This window comes from Hemiscyllium ocellatum, chromosome 17 (genome assembly GCF_020745735.1).
Source record: "Hemiscyllium ocellatum isolate sHemOce1 chromosome 17, sHemOce1.pat.X.cur, whole genome shotgun sequence".
NCBI lineage: Eukaryota > Metazoa > Chordata > Chondrichthyes > Orectolobiformes > Hemiscylliidae > Hemiscyllium > Hemiscyllium ocellatum.
Genome location: NC_083417.1, coordinates 72,334,331 through 72,347,699, shown reverse-complemented (window position 1 = coordinate 72,347,699; position 13,369 = coordinate 72,334,331). Strand labels below are relative to the sequence as shown.

Sequence of the window (13,369 nt, the reverse complement as noted above, 5' to 3'; positions counted from 1 at the left end):
AGGAAAGAAATTGGGGGACACCCAGTATAGGTGCGAATATCATCAACAGCTGCAGATGAGATGTTGACAGACTGAAGGATGACTAATGTTGTGCCATTATTTAAGAAAAACTACAAAGAAAAGCCAGGGAACTACACATCTGTGAGCCTAATGTCAGTGGTGGGTCGGTTGCTGGAGGGATTCTCAGAGACAGGATTTACACGCATTTGGAATGGCAAAGACTGTTCAGGGATAGTCACCATTTTTTTGTGCGTGGGGAACTACGTCTCACAAAATTGTTTGAAAATATATTCAAAAACATAAATGCAGGCAGAGTGGTAAACATTACCTTTTAGCAAGGATTTCACAAGTGTTCTGCATGGTAGATTAGTTAATAAAGATGGATCCATTTTAAATCTTTCTCCCCACACCTTAAACCTATGCCCTCCAGTTTTGGATTTTCCAACCCTGGGCAAAGGACCTTGTCTATTCACCTTAGCTATGCTGCTCATGATTTCATAAATCCATATGAAAACATCCCATAGCTTCCTATGCTCCAGGGAATCTCAATGATGTACATTGGGAAAATGTTAATTTCCCAGTGGGTGATTGGACTGTAACATTCTCCTCCCAAGCAGCCAGTTGTAGTTGGGCCATATAATACATTGAGAAGTTATTCATTGAATACATTAGGCAGATATTTGATAGACAAGAGTGTCAAGGGCTACAAATGATTTGGAGATGCCAGTGTTGGACTGGAGTGTACAAAGTTAAAAATCACACAACACCAGGTTATAGTCCATCAGGTTTAATTGGAAGCACACTTGCTTTCGGAGCGACGCTCCTTCATCAGGTGATTGTCAAGGGCTTCATCAGGTGAAGGGCTACAAAGTGTGGGATGTTGTGGACCAAGCAAGAAATTTCAGTGAAGGTCGCAATATTCCGAATACATGCTGTAGAAGGTTCAAGGGTTTCAAGTGTCTACCACTTCTCCTTGTCATGATTTTCTTCTGCTTACCCAGGAAATATACTTTGTAGGTTCAGTTTGCTCCCACATGATGTCTTTGAGATGATGATTTGTGCATGCCAGAAGGAGCTAGATAAGTCCACGAAATAGAAAGGAATATAAGGACTTGTTGATATCATTATTCAAAGAATGGTAAGAGCATTTTCTTATCGAACCTATATGCTGTCAGAGATGAGTGAAGATGACCAAATTGTCAAGAGCTCCTCTGACTGTATAAAAATGGTTTATTTTATAATGTTGCATAACTCACCCAATTAATCACCTTCTACTCCTACCTGAATTGGCAAATATGTTTCACATTTCATGTGTCCCACTTTAAAACCTTGATGAATACTGTACTGCTTTGGTTCTTTTAAACAAGCTGTAGGTTTCAAGGTCAGCTGCTGTGCCAATTCCCAATGTCTTTCTCTCAGTAAATCTTCTGCAGTTTCCTTCCAATTCTTTTATGTGTCAATGTGCTTCTAAATAACCAATAATGTACTGTACAGGTAGTTTCCATAATCAGACACTGCATGGTAGAACCTATGTGGCTGGCCCATTATTGGACTCTACAATTGTTCATACGAGCTGGGATTCTCTATGTGGCTTGTTTATCTTGATCTTTGCGTATTCCTTTTCCATTTTCTGCTGGTTGTTTTTTTCACTTTTCTGCGGATTGGTGAATTCCACAGATGTATATATCAGTTTAACATCAGCACTTTGTTTAGTCTGAGGGAACATCAATAAAAGATCAGTTGCATCCTTTATTCAAATGTATTTTTCTACTTTTGTCAATGTACATCGCTGAGATTAGCTACTTATACCTGATCACTCCTTTTTTGGCATACTCATTCCTGGGCATAAATGGTCGGCTCTCCCAGATGCCTGGGTTTTGCAGATTTCCTGTACTCAATGAAATTGAGAGCAGCATAGGAAGGGCTGTTCACTTCTCTCCCATACCTAACCTTTTGGGGCAGATATTATTTGCTTATCACGAGTCAAAAACGTCATGCAGTGACACAAGGAACAATGCACACAATCCTTACATGTTCAGAAGTCACTGGAGACCAGGTTTTTAGATTAGATTACTTACAGTGTGGAAACAGGCCCTTCGGCCCAACAAGTCCACACCAACCCGCCGAAGCGCAACCCACCCAGACCCCTACATTTACCCCTTACCTAACACTACGGGCAATTTAGCATGGCCAATTCACCTGACCCGCACATCTTTGGACTGTGGGAGGAAACCGGAGCACCCGGAGGAAACCCATGCAGACGCGGGGAGAACGTGCAAACTCCACACAGTCAGTCCTGAGTCGGGAATTGAACCCGGGTCTCAAGCGCTGTGAGGCAGCAGTGCTAACCACTGTGCCACCGTGCCGCCCAGGTTGCAGTGCATAAATATAGCCTGTACATTCTGTGCCTCTATGTTTCTCTTTACTTCACCTGACGAAGCAGCAGCACTCCGAAAGCTTGTGATTTCAAATAAACCTGTTGGTTTACCTTGTCCACCCCTGTATAACACCGGCACTTCCATATCATAGCTACAGTCCATACAAGGGTAGATAAGTAGAACAGTGCAGTTCGTAACTGCAATGTAAGTGCAATAATTGGTATTATATATGTAAGAACTTTTATATAAGGAGATCAGCGGATCCATTTTCTGCAAATGCACAAACATTTATTGCCACAACTTGCTCAGAGTAAAGTGTTGACAAATTAAGTAATAGATGTTATGGCACTAATTGGAAGTTCAGAAACTTTCAAATCATAATTTCTGAATCATAATCACAAGCGGTCCTTCTTCTTGAACTGGAATAGGCTACTTCACATATTCGAATAGTTGTCAGGGTGGTTTACATAAAACACCAGTACAGAAATCAATATCTGTTAGAATTGATGGATTACTTGAAAGCGAATCCTGCCAGCAATGTGGAGGAAGGTAATGAAGTAATAGAAATGCTAACTTGGTGATACTCTGTGCACCTGGAGGAGGCCCATGCATACATGGGTAAACCTTGCAAATTTCACACAGTCACGCGAGCCTTGAATCAATCTGGGTCTGTACAACTTTGAGGCAGCAGTGCTAACCACTGAGCCACCAGAAAGTAAAAGAAACACTTACTCAGTGATACTCACAGTTTGTTCTGGCATAAGCAAAAGCAGTTCTGTTATAACAATAGAATTACTATAATTTTGGTGCCAATGTACAGCATATTTCAATAGCGTGTTTTGAGAAGATGTTTAGCTTAGGATGAGGTTCCGGATGTAGGTTTGCTCACTGAGCAGTAAGGTTGCTTCATCACCCTACCAGGTAATATCTTCAGTGGGCCTCCAGGCAAAGCACTGATGATGATTCCTGCTTTCTATTTATATGTTTAGGATTCATTGGGTTGGTGATGTCATTTCCTGTGGTGCTGGAACTTTCTGTTCTTTTTCTCAGGGGATGATAGATGGAGTCTAACTCAATGTGTCTGTTGATAGAATTCCAATTGGAATGCCATCCTTCTCAGAATTCTCATGCGTGTCTCTGGTTGGCTTGTCCGAGCTGCTTTTTTTACTGTGTTGGTAATGACCCCTTGGCATCATGGTGGTCCACAAACCCATCAACACACTAAAACAGCAGCTAATGAACTTATAAGACTCTATACAGACAACAAGAAAAATTAATGTCATTTACAAAATACTGTGCAAGGACTGCAACAAAACCTACATTGGACAAACAGGCAGAAAACTAACCACCAGGATACCTGAACATCAAATATCCACAAAACAACATGATCCTTTCTCATTAGTATCCTTACATACCGATAAGGAAGGACATCACTTTGCCTGGGACAGCACATTCATCCGAGGACAAGCCAACCAGAGACACACACATAAATTCCTAGAAGCATGGCATTCCAATCAGAACTCTATTAACAAACACATTGAGTTAGACCCCATCTACCTTACCTTGAGAAAAAGAACAGGAAATGACATCACCACAAGAAATGACATCATCAACCCAAACATACAAATAAAAAGCAGGAATCCGCAGCAGAGCTTCACTTCGAGGCCCACTGAATTTTTTTTTCACTATTAGGGTGAAAAAATATCTGAAAATGGAACTTCCTGCTCAGCGAGCAAACTTACATCCAGTGCATATTTCAGTGTCAAATTGGATGAGAATGAAGCTAACCTGCGTCTCCAGCTGCTCTGGTATGTCTTCAGTAATCTGTGTTCCTATTGGAGATTGAAACTGATATCAACAATAAAAATTTATCATGAACTTGATGTGTGAAGAGCAAAGTATATTGGTTTAAAGTGACCTGATTCGACATCTATAAGGAATACACCAGCGTCTAATTACAGATTAGCTTTGGGCTAAGGTGCGACAAATTATTTTGCCGTGCACATTTCACACTTTCTTACCCAGCGGTGATCATTTTCCCTGTTACAGAATTAAGGGTATTAATCTAGATCGTTCACAGTATCATATTTATTTATTGTAAAGTACAAAGCTATGGTTGACTTTAACATGGAGATGTGGACGTATTATTCTGCAAAGTTCTTTTTCAGGCATTGCCTACATTCAAGCACTGAGGCCCAGAAAGCCAGTCTTTTTTTTCCTGATATCTGCATTATTCTGAATATCTAGATGAGTCTGAACTTTACACGGTCCGTGCTACAACACCCAACAATGAGTAGACCAAACAAAACAACTAAACATGGTAATGCCAAGGTTTACCTTCAGGTTTGCCTGATGTCCGTTGCTTGACAAGAATTGCAACAACAGGAAATAAAATTATTAAACCGCCCACTGCACACCCAGACACCAAGACGTAAGGAAAGTTATTGTTGCCGTTGCCTGGAAGATGCAAAACAAAAGCTGCAATTTGCATTTTACAGAAAAGATGGTGTTAAACAATTAAGCAAATTCACAATGAAAGGGCAAGAGAATAACTTGGACACACTCTGTCATGAATGGTGTAACACACACTCCAGAATATATTCCACCACGATGCCTAATTGGGAAAATTTTAGACTGACAACGTCTGACAGACAATAAATCACACGTGACTACCAATTTAGAATAATTTTCAAATAATAATTAAGTTTGTGGTACTTATGTGATTGTATTGCTGCCCCCCAGGTTTGTTGTGTATTTGTACACCATATTTAGAAGTCTCATTGTGCAGGAAATATAAGTCAAATTTAATTAAATAGGTTTGTACAAATTAAAGAAAATTAATTTTACAAAAACATTATCAAGAGCTGAGAAATCATTTGAAAACAGTGACCATCAGACAGATCAGTCAGGCCCCGCATCTTTTTAGATTCTCGGGCGTCTTTAGCCCACAGGCCAACTTCCCGGATGTGATGCAAACATAGAAAAAAATACAGCGCAGTACAGGCCCTTTGGCCCTCGATGTTGCGCCAATCCAAACCCACCTAACCTACACTAGCCCACTATTCTCCTTATGCCAATCCAATGCACGTTTAAATGCCCATAAAGAGGGAGAGTCCACCACTGCTACTGGCAGGGCATTCCATGAACTCACGACTTGCTGAGTAAAGAATCTATCCCTAACATCTGTCCTATACCTACCACGCCTTAATTTAAGACTATGCCCCCTCGTAATAGCTGACTCCATACGTGGAAAAAGGTTCTCATGGTCAACCCTGTCTAAACCCCTAAGCATCTTGTACACCTCTATCAAGTCACCCCTAAACCTTCTTTTCTCCAATGAAAACAGCCCCAAGTGTCTCAGCCTTTCCTCATACGATCTTCCTACCATACCAGACAACATCCTGGTAAACCTCCTCTACACCCATTCCAGTGCCTCCACACCCTTTCTATAGTATACCGACGAACACTGCACACAATACTCCAGATGCAGCCTCACCAGAGTCTTATAAAACTGCAACATGACCTCAGGACTCCGGAACTCAATTCCTCTACCAATAAAAGCCAGTACACCATATGCCTTCTTCACTGCACTATTTACCTGGGTGGCAACTTTCAGAGATTTGTGTACATGGACACCAAGATCCCTCTGCTCATCCACACTACCAAATATCCGACCATTAGCCCAGTACTCCATTTTCTTGTTACTCTTACCAAAGTGAATCACTTCACACTTAGCTACATTGAACTCCATTTGCCACCTTTCTGCCCAGCTCTGCAGCTTATCTATATCCCGCTGTAACCTGCCACATCCTTCCTCACTGTCAACAGCTCCACCGACTTTTGTATCATCCGCAAACTTGCTCACCCAACCTCCTAGCCCCTCCTCCAGGTCATTTATAAAAATGACAAACAGCAATGGTCCCAAAACAGATCCTTGCGGAACACCGCTGGTAACTGCACTCCAAGATTAACTTTGCCATCAACTACTACCCTCTGTCTTCTTCCAGCCAACCAATTCCATATCCAAACCTCCAACGCACCCTCAATGCCATACCTCCGTAGTTTTTGCAGTAGCCTACCATGGGGAACCTTATCAAACCCCTTACTAAAATCCATATACACCACATCTACCGCTTTACCATTGTCCACCTCCTTAGTCACCTTCTCAAAGAATTCAATAAGGTTTGTGAGGCACGACCTGCCCTTCACAAAACCATGCTGACTATCCTTGATCACATTATTCCTATCCAGATGTTCATAAATTCCATCCCTTACAATTCTCTCTAAGACTTTGCCCACAACAGAAGTGAGACTCACCAGCCTATAGTTACTAGGGTTATCCCTACTCCCCTTCTTGAACAAGGGAACCACATTTGCTATCCTCCAGTCTTCTGGCACTATTCCTGTAGACAATGAGGACATAAAAATCAAGGCCAATGGCTCTGCAATCTCCTCCCTTGCTTCCCAGAGAATCCTAGGATAAATGCCATCAGGCCCAGGGGACTTATCTATTTTCACCCTTTCCAGAATTTCCAACACCTCTTCCCTACATTCCTCAAAGCCATCCATTCTAATGAATTGTGACTCAATATTGACATCGGCAACAATGTCCTGTTCCTGAGTGAATACTGATGAAAAGTATTCATTCAGTGTCTCCCCGATTTCTTCAGCCTCCACACACAATTTCCCACTACTATCCTTGACTGGACCTATTCCTACCCTAGTCATTCTTTTATTCCTGACACAACTACAGAAAGCCTTTGGGTTTCCCTAATCCTACCAACCAAGGACTTTTCCTGTCCCCTCCTTTCTGCTCTTAGCTCTCTCTTTGGATCCTTCCTGGCTACATTATAACTCTCAATCGTCCCAATTGAACCTTCACGCCTCATCTTTACATAGGCCGCCCTCTTCCCTTTAACAAGGGATTCCAATTCCTTGTTAAACCACGGTTCCCACACACAACCCTTTACTTCCTGCCTGACAGGTACATACTTATCAAGGACACTCAATAGTTGCTCCTTGAAGAAGCTCCACATATCAATTGCACCCTTCCCTTGAAGCCTACTTTTCCAAGCCACGCATCCTATGTCATGAACCACCGCATCATAATTTCCCTGCCCCAGCTATAACTCTTGCTCTGCTGTGCACATTTATCCCTCTCCATCACTAGAGTAAAAGTGACCGAATTGTGGTCACTGTCACCTACCTTCAATTCTAACACCTGGCCTGGTTCGTTACCCAGAACCAAATCCAGTATGGTCTCTTGTTGGCTTGTCTACATGTTGTGTCAGGAAACGCTCCTGCACACATTAATGAACAAAACCAGACAGGACAAAATCAATTGACTTTAATGAAATGATTGGGATAGTATGTATAAGCTAAATGTACACAGTGTGGCCCCTTCGTTGTGTCATTAAAATATCCTGACGCTTATCCATTTTAAATGTTGAAATCACCGTAACCATGGAGCATTTTTTTAATGTGAGTGTTCTTGCGGTTTTCCTAAAGTCCCCAGGACAGGGTTACAGTACCAAGATGGCTATTTACCAATTATCAGATAAATAAAACCATTTTTGTATTGATTTGACCATGTTTGACAACCAGTATTCAAAATTTGTCACAGTATCATATCAGTGATTGCAGGATTTTAGTTTTCTGAATGTAATCACACCAGTTTTCCTTGCCGTATTACACTCGCTTAGTTTATACCCCGATACATCCTAGTCATTCGCCCTGTTTACTTTGATTATACCGCCAAAGTAAACCTTGTAGAATCTCCCAACTGTAAATCAATTTTCGATCGCATTTAAATCGAACTAAAATCTTTTTGAACTTGATACTCAGCAATACTTAGACCAGCACATTTGCATGTGTCATTTGGAATCAGGCAACACTCTGGACGCAGAAAGTCCACGAAAGCTCTGAAATGAAATGAGACTGATGCAGATGTACAATCAATCTCCAATGTCGCAGTCCCATCGCAGCGAACTCACGCCATGAGAATGAAATGCATCAGCTACGAAATTTGTAGTCTGCCTTCTGAATCATACCACTGAGTTTATATAATGACATGTTTTCAGGTACTTCCCCAGAAACCCAAAAACCATGAAAGGAGAGTGTCGTGTTTCACTATCGTGATTTAAAAATGGCCCAAATAGGTCATGGCACATTACAGGAGGAAGTGAGGTCTGCAGATGCTGGAGATCAGAGGTGAAAATGTGTTGCTGAAAAAGCGCAGCAGGTCAGGCAGCATCCAAGGAGCAGGAGATTCGACGTTTCGGGCATTCCTGAAGAAGGGCTTTTGCCCGAAACGTCGATTCTCCTATTCCTTGGATGCTGCCTGACCTGCTGCGCTTTTTCAGCAACACATTTTCAGCCATGGCACATTACACTAAATTTGGAAGGTGGAAACAATATTAAACGTTCACATTTCTCACCCTGAATCTTGTAGCTGATGCAGGCTGGGAGCTGGAGGGCTACATGGGAAATCTGACACATATAAACCGATCCGCTTTCCAGATGATTGAGAACGCTGGCGACTTTAAATAAACTCCCCTCCTTCCATACTTTCGTGGCGTTGATCCCAGATGTAATTAGGATATCATTTTTATACCAAATTACGTAAATTTCCTCTGGGAAAAAAGGAGCTGTCGTGCAGTGGAGAGTGAGGGTCGGAGCAGGCAGTTGAACAATTTTCACTGGAGTTGGTGGCACTGTGAATACATTGATGGGAGTCGGTATTAAAACGCTATTAGTACATTACAACGGCAAAATGAATGGAAGACCTGACATCACCGAACAATCCAGATTAACTAATAGGAAAATTCCTTTAGTTGGGGAATTTCAGTGAGCACAGTGCACTCACGAAGGCACTTTCGACAGCAGCTTGCAAAAGTAAAAGGCCACTTCCATCTGGGAGTGCAGAAGCAACAGAGAGATGGGAACACCACCATCTTCACACGTGCCGCCAAGCCACTCACCAACCTGACTTTGAAATATATCGCGGTTCCCACAGAGTCACGGGATCAATTGTTTCCCCGGTGGTATGGTGGGTCTAGTTGCACCAAACGGATCGCAGTAGTTCAAGAAGTCAGCTCCTCACAACCTACTCATGGCTACTATAGGGGAAGAACAATAAATGCTGGTTCAGCTAGCGACAAGTGGGGTCCATGAATGAATAATACATTTAAAAAAAACAGTTGAGCATGTAAATTATCTTACTGCTTGTCTTCATACAAACACTAATTGGACTGGGACCAGTTTCAGGCTCAAGTTAATCAAATCCCATGGAAATATTCGGTTGCATTTGTTCGGTCAGTAGATGTAAGTGTCGCTAACACTTATTGCTTGTCCACTTCTACATTCAGATGAACATCAACTTTGTCCTGGTGATGGCATTACAGTAATTAATTTGCACAAACTTATGATCATGACAGCTGATTAAAAATCCGCATATTCTGTCCGGCTGGGAAGAACCTACAGAAAGCAATGCCTCCCAGGACCAACCGAATTATATTTCTGAATTAAATGCACATTGTGATTATAATTCGTCCTCTGCGTTAATAAAGTATTTGTTCCAATTCAACCAGCACAAATTAAAGTTAGTAGGTCGATGATTAGAATAAGAGTTGACCCAATGTTCTGTGTTTTTGAAGATCCGGGGACATCATTCCTGGTGAATGTAGTGAATTCCTGTCGAAAAGTAAATTGAAATTAACTTTACCCCATCTGCCTTCCCTGTCTGTTGTAGTTTGATGTCTGGGTGTTTTATAAATTGCTTCACTTCGTTTCCAGCGGCTCTCTGGCTCAGTGGTTATCGCTGCTGCCTCTCAGGTTTCGATTCCAACCTCGGGCTGAATCAAACTGTGTGCAGTTTGCACATTCTCTCCGTGTCTGCGTGGGTTACCGCTGTGTGTTCCATTTTCCTCCCACAGTCACAAATACATGCAGGTTAGGTGAATTGGTCGTGCTAAATTGCTCATTGTGTCCTGGGATGTCTACGCGAGGTGCAGTAGTAGGGAAAAATAGGGGAATAGATCTGGGTGGGATATACTTCAGAGGGTTAGTGTGGATTTGTTGAGCCAAACAAACTGTTTCCACTTACGGGATTCTATTCTATGATTCTGTGACACTCAGATTGAGTTGGAGCAATAGATGCTCCAAAAACGTAAATTTACCAGTTGACTTTGAAGCATGGGGATTAGCTCTGTTTTACTAAAACTTTCCCTAACCAGTGCTTGAAAAGAAATCTCTGTACTTCAGATCTCATTTAATTATTAGCACGCATGGATATATTTTATCATGTCATTATAATTATCGCTGTTTCTAAATCCATTGCATTTAAATGAAGGTAATGTGAAACATAATTTTCCATTGGTTGTAACTGATCAGTGTTTGCACCATCCTACAAATAAATGCCTTCAACCTAGGCAAATACAATGCCTAAATATGCTTTAAGAATGAATAAGCTTGCAAAGTGCATGTGGTCATAGTGTTATAGAGGTCCACAGCTGAAAAAACAGAGCCTTCAGGCCATGCCGCATAATTTTCTTTTAAAATTGAATCCATCCAACCACATCGACCCTCTGAAGAGTAACCCGCCCAGACCCATTCCCCTATCATTTACCCCTAACTAATGCAACTAACCTACACATTCATCAACTCTGCGAGCAATTTAGCAATGACAATTCACCTAGCCTGCACGTAATTGGATTTTGGCAGGAAACAGGAGTACCCAGAGGAAACCCACGCAGAAACACAGAGAATTGAACCCAGATTCCTAGTGCTGTGATGCAGCAGTACTAAACTGTGAGCCACCGTGCCATATATTATTGTCTAATGTGCAATTTATAACGTTGCTGTTTTGGTGTAACTTTGTTTTATTTTCACTCAATCCAGTATATCTATCCCCCATTTCGAATTTTGTGATATACTTATTGGCATACTGTAGCAAGAACAGAAATTACTGGAGAAACTCAGCAGAACTGGCAACATTGTGGGGAGAAAGCAGAGTTAATGCTTCGATTATGATAAACCCTCCTGCAGAACCTTCCCTTCTTCAGCCATACTGTATCCTGGCTGAGTCCATTACTGCATCCCGACTGGTTCTATCAAAAGTCTGGAAAAGACTGTGTGCTCAGGATAAATACAGTGGAGCTCTTCTCTCAGCAATGAGTATAATGAATTAAATGAATCCAAATAAGATTTCATTGATACATTTATTTTATTTTTTGCGATGATACTCTAATACTCTCTATGACTCTACATGTTGGATCTTTTAAAGTAAATGAACATCAGGTCAATCAAATTTTACATGTTTGAAAAACAAAACAAAATAATTGAAGACACTGAAAATCAGATATAGAAAGCAGAATTCAGTGTTCTGAAGATTCATTAGACCCGAAACGTTAACTCTGATTTCTCTCCACAGGTACTGCCAGTCCTGCTGAGTTTTTATAGCAATTTCTGTTTTACTGTGTTTGAATCAGACAGTGAATCGGACATGTGTGGCCAGAAACTGCATGGATGCTGTAACAAAACTCTGAGGGGTTCTCTCTTTGCCAGCTACAACCAAATATTATGATGTCATACCGGGTAAATTCTGTACACATATTACTGCAACAATATTCCACAGCAGTCTGAATTCAGCGAACACAGGTCTGCAATTATTCCCATCCTTCATTGTTGGGATACTCAGCTTGCAGTAAGCGTCACCTACTAAATACTCTCCGGTATTTAACAAACCTGCTTAAACACAAACTCTCAGATCCACGGGCTTATTACCGACAAAGGCAGGAGAGAAGCCCGCAAGGGATAACGAGCACAGCCATCTTCCCTGAGCAGTCAGTAGAATGCTTACTTGAACACTAAGCACCCTTTCTTCGTCAAGTTAGGATCAGAATGCTACAAATAGGTGCCTGAGAGCATCACACAAATACTTAATGATTTCAAATGGAGCAATTGAATGTAAATTCACTAAACCACACAAACAAGTTGTGATATAAATGCAATATCAGGTCCATATTATTTTAAATTATTTGAACAAATAAGAGATATTTCAAAAGGTTATGCTGGATTCGAGTACATTGATGAACAGTAGTAAGCTTTCTGAATGATACTAACTGATTCATGAGACATTGCAGGGGCGAGGCAAACTCAAGAGACGTGAACAACGAACACACGTTACTTTATTCTATGAAATATCCCTTTAGGGCTGTGTATGTTTACACTGGCCATTAAAAGTTTAGTGATACTCACCATGTACGATCAGCCTTGTCCCATTTCTATTGAAAATCTTCCTGCCAGAGACCCTAATGCTGCAATAATAGATTCCGGAGTCCTGGAAATGTAGATTGAGCAGTTGGAGCTCAGAGGATCCTTGCTTGAATGGTAACATTATTGTCGTTTGGTCTGCAGTCAGATCCAAAGTTTTGCCCTGGTCGCTTTTCTGCCAGTAAACGTCTACTGCTGGGTTGTGACGGAATAGCGGAATGGAACAATACATGGACACATTCATACCTTCCACTTCAGTCAGGCATGTGGGGACTTGAGTCACAGAGAAAGGGGTTTCGTTGGCATCTGTCAGAAAAAGAAGAAACACACAAATATAAGCGTGGATTTGAAGCAAATTTCTCCACACAGTCTTTGCTCACTTTGCTATTTATCAGACAAGGTTTATTTTGTATACCTGTGTAGAAAATGCCGAAGATTGACAGGTAACACGATATTGCAAGTCCATACATTTTGACCAAATTCGATGAACTCAAACTTTTTCTTCAGTCACTCTTAAAAGTCATAAAAGTACGGCATGGATAGAGGCATTAGAAGATTAAATGCTATTCAGGGTGTTGCATTAAATCTGAGCAAATATAATTGAATCTCCAACATCAAGGCTGCGGTTTCCATTTGACGTCAGAGCTGAAGCACATTGTGGAACTTCAAACCACCAACCAGCCATTGACCTTTAACCACAATATGGAACATTTCTACAT

General features: G+C 41.3%; 1 protein-coding gene across 1 annotated transcript in view; it reads right to left on the bottom strand.

Annotated features, from left to right (window-relative positions):
• Positions 1-1,264: 1,264 nt before the first annotated feature.
• The window catches only part of LOC132823605 (cell adhesion molecule-related/down-regulated by oncogenes-like), a 49,733-nt gene continuing 37,628 nt past the window's right edge, over positions 1,265-13,369 (bottom strand). Inside the window, exons 5-9 of the mRNA XM_060837523.1 lie at positions 12,636-12,956; positions 8,816-9,091; positions 4,716-4,835; positions 4,167-4,210; positions 1,265-1,714 (exon numbers count right to left, since the gene is read on the bottom strand). Coding sequence (XP_060693506.1) covers positions 1,565-1,714; positions 4,167-4,210; positions 4,716-4,835; positions 8,816-9,091; positions 12,636-12,956 — 911 coding nt within the window. The 3' untranslated portion in view covers positions 1,265-1,564. The remainder of the gene's footprint in view (positions 1,715-4,166; positions 4,211-4,715; positions 4,836-8,815; positions 9,092-12,635; positions 12,957-13,369) is intronic.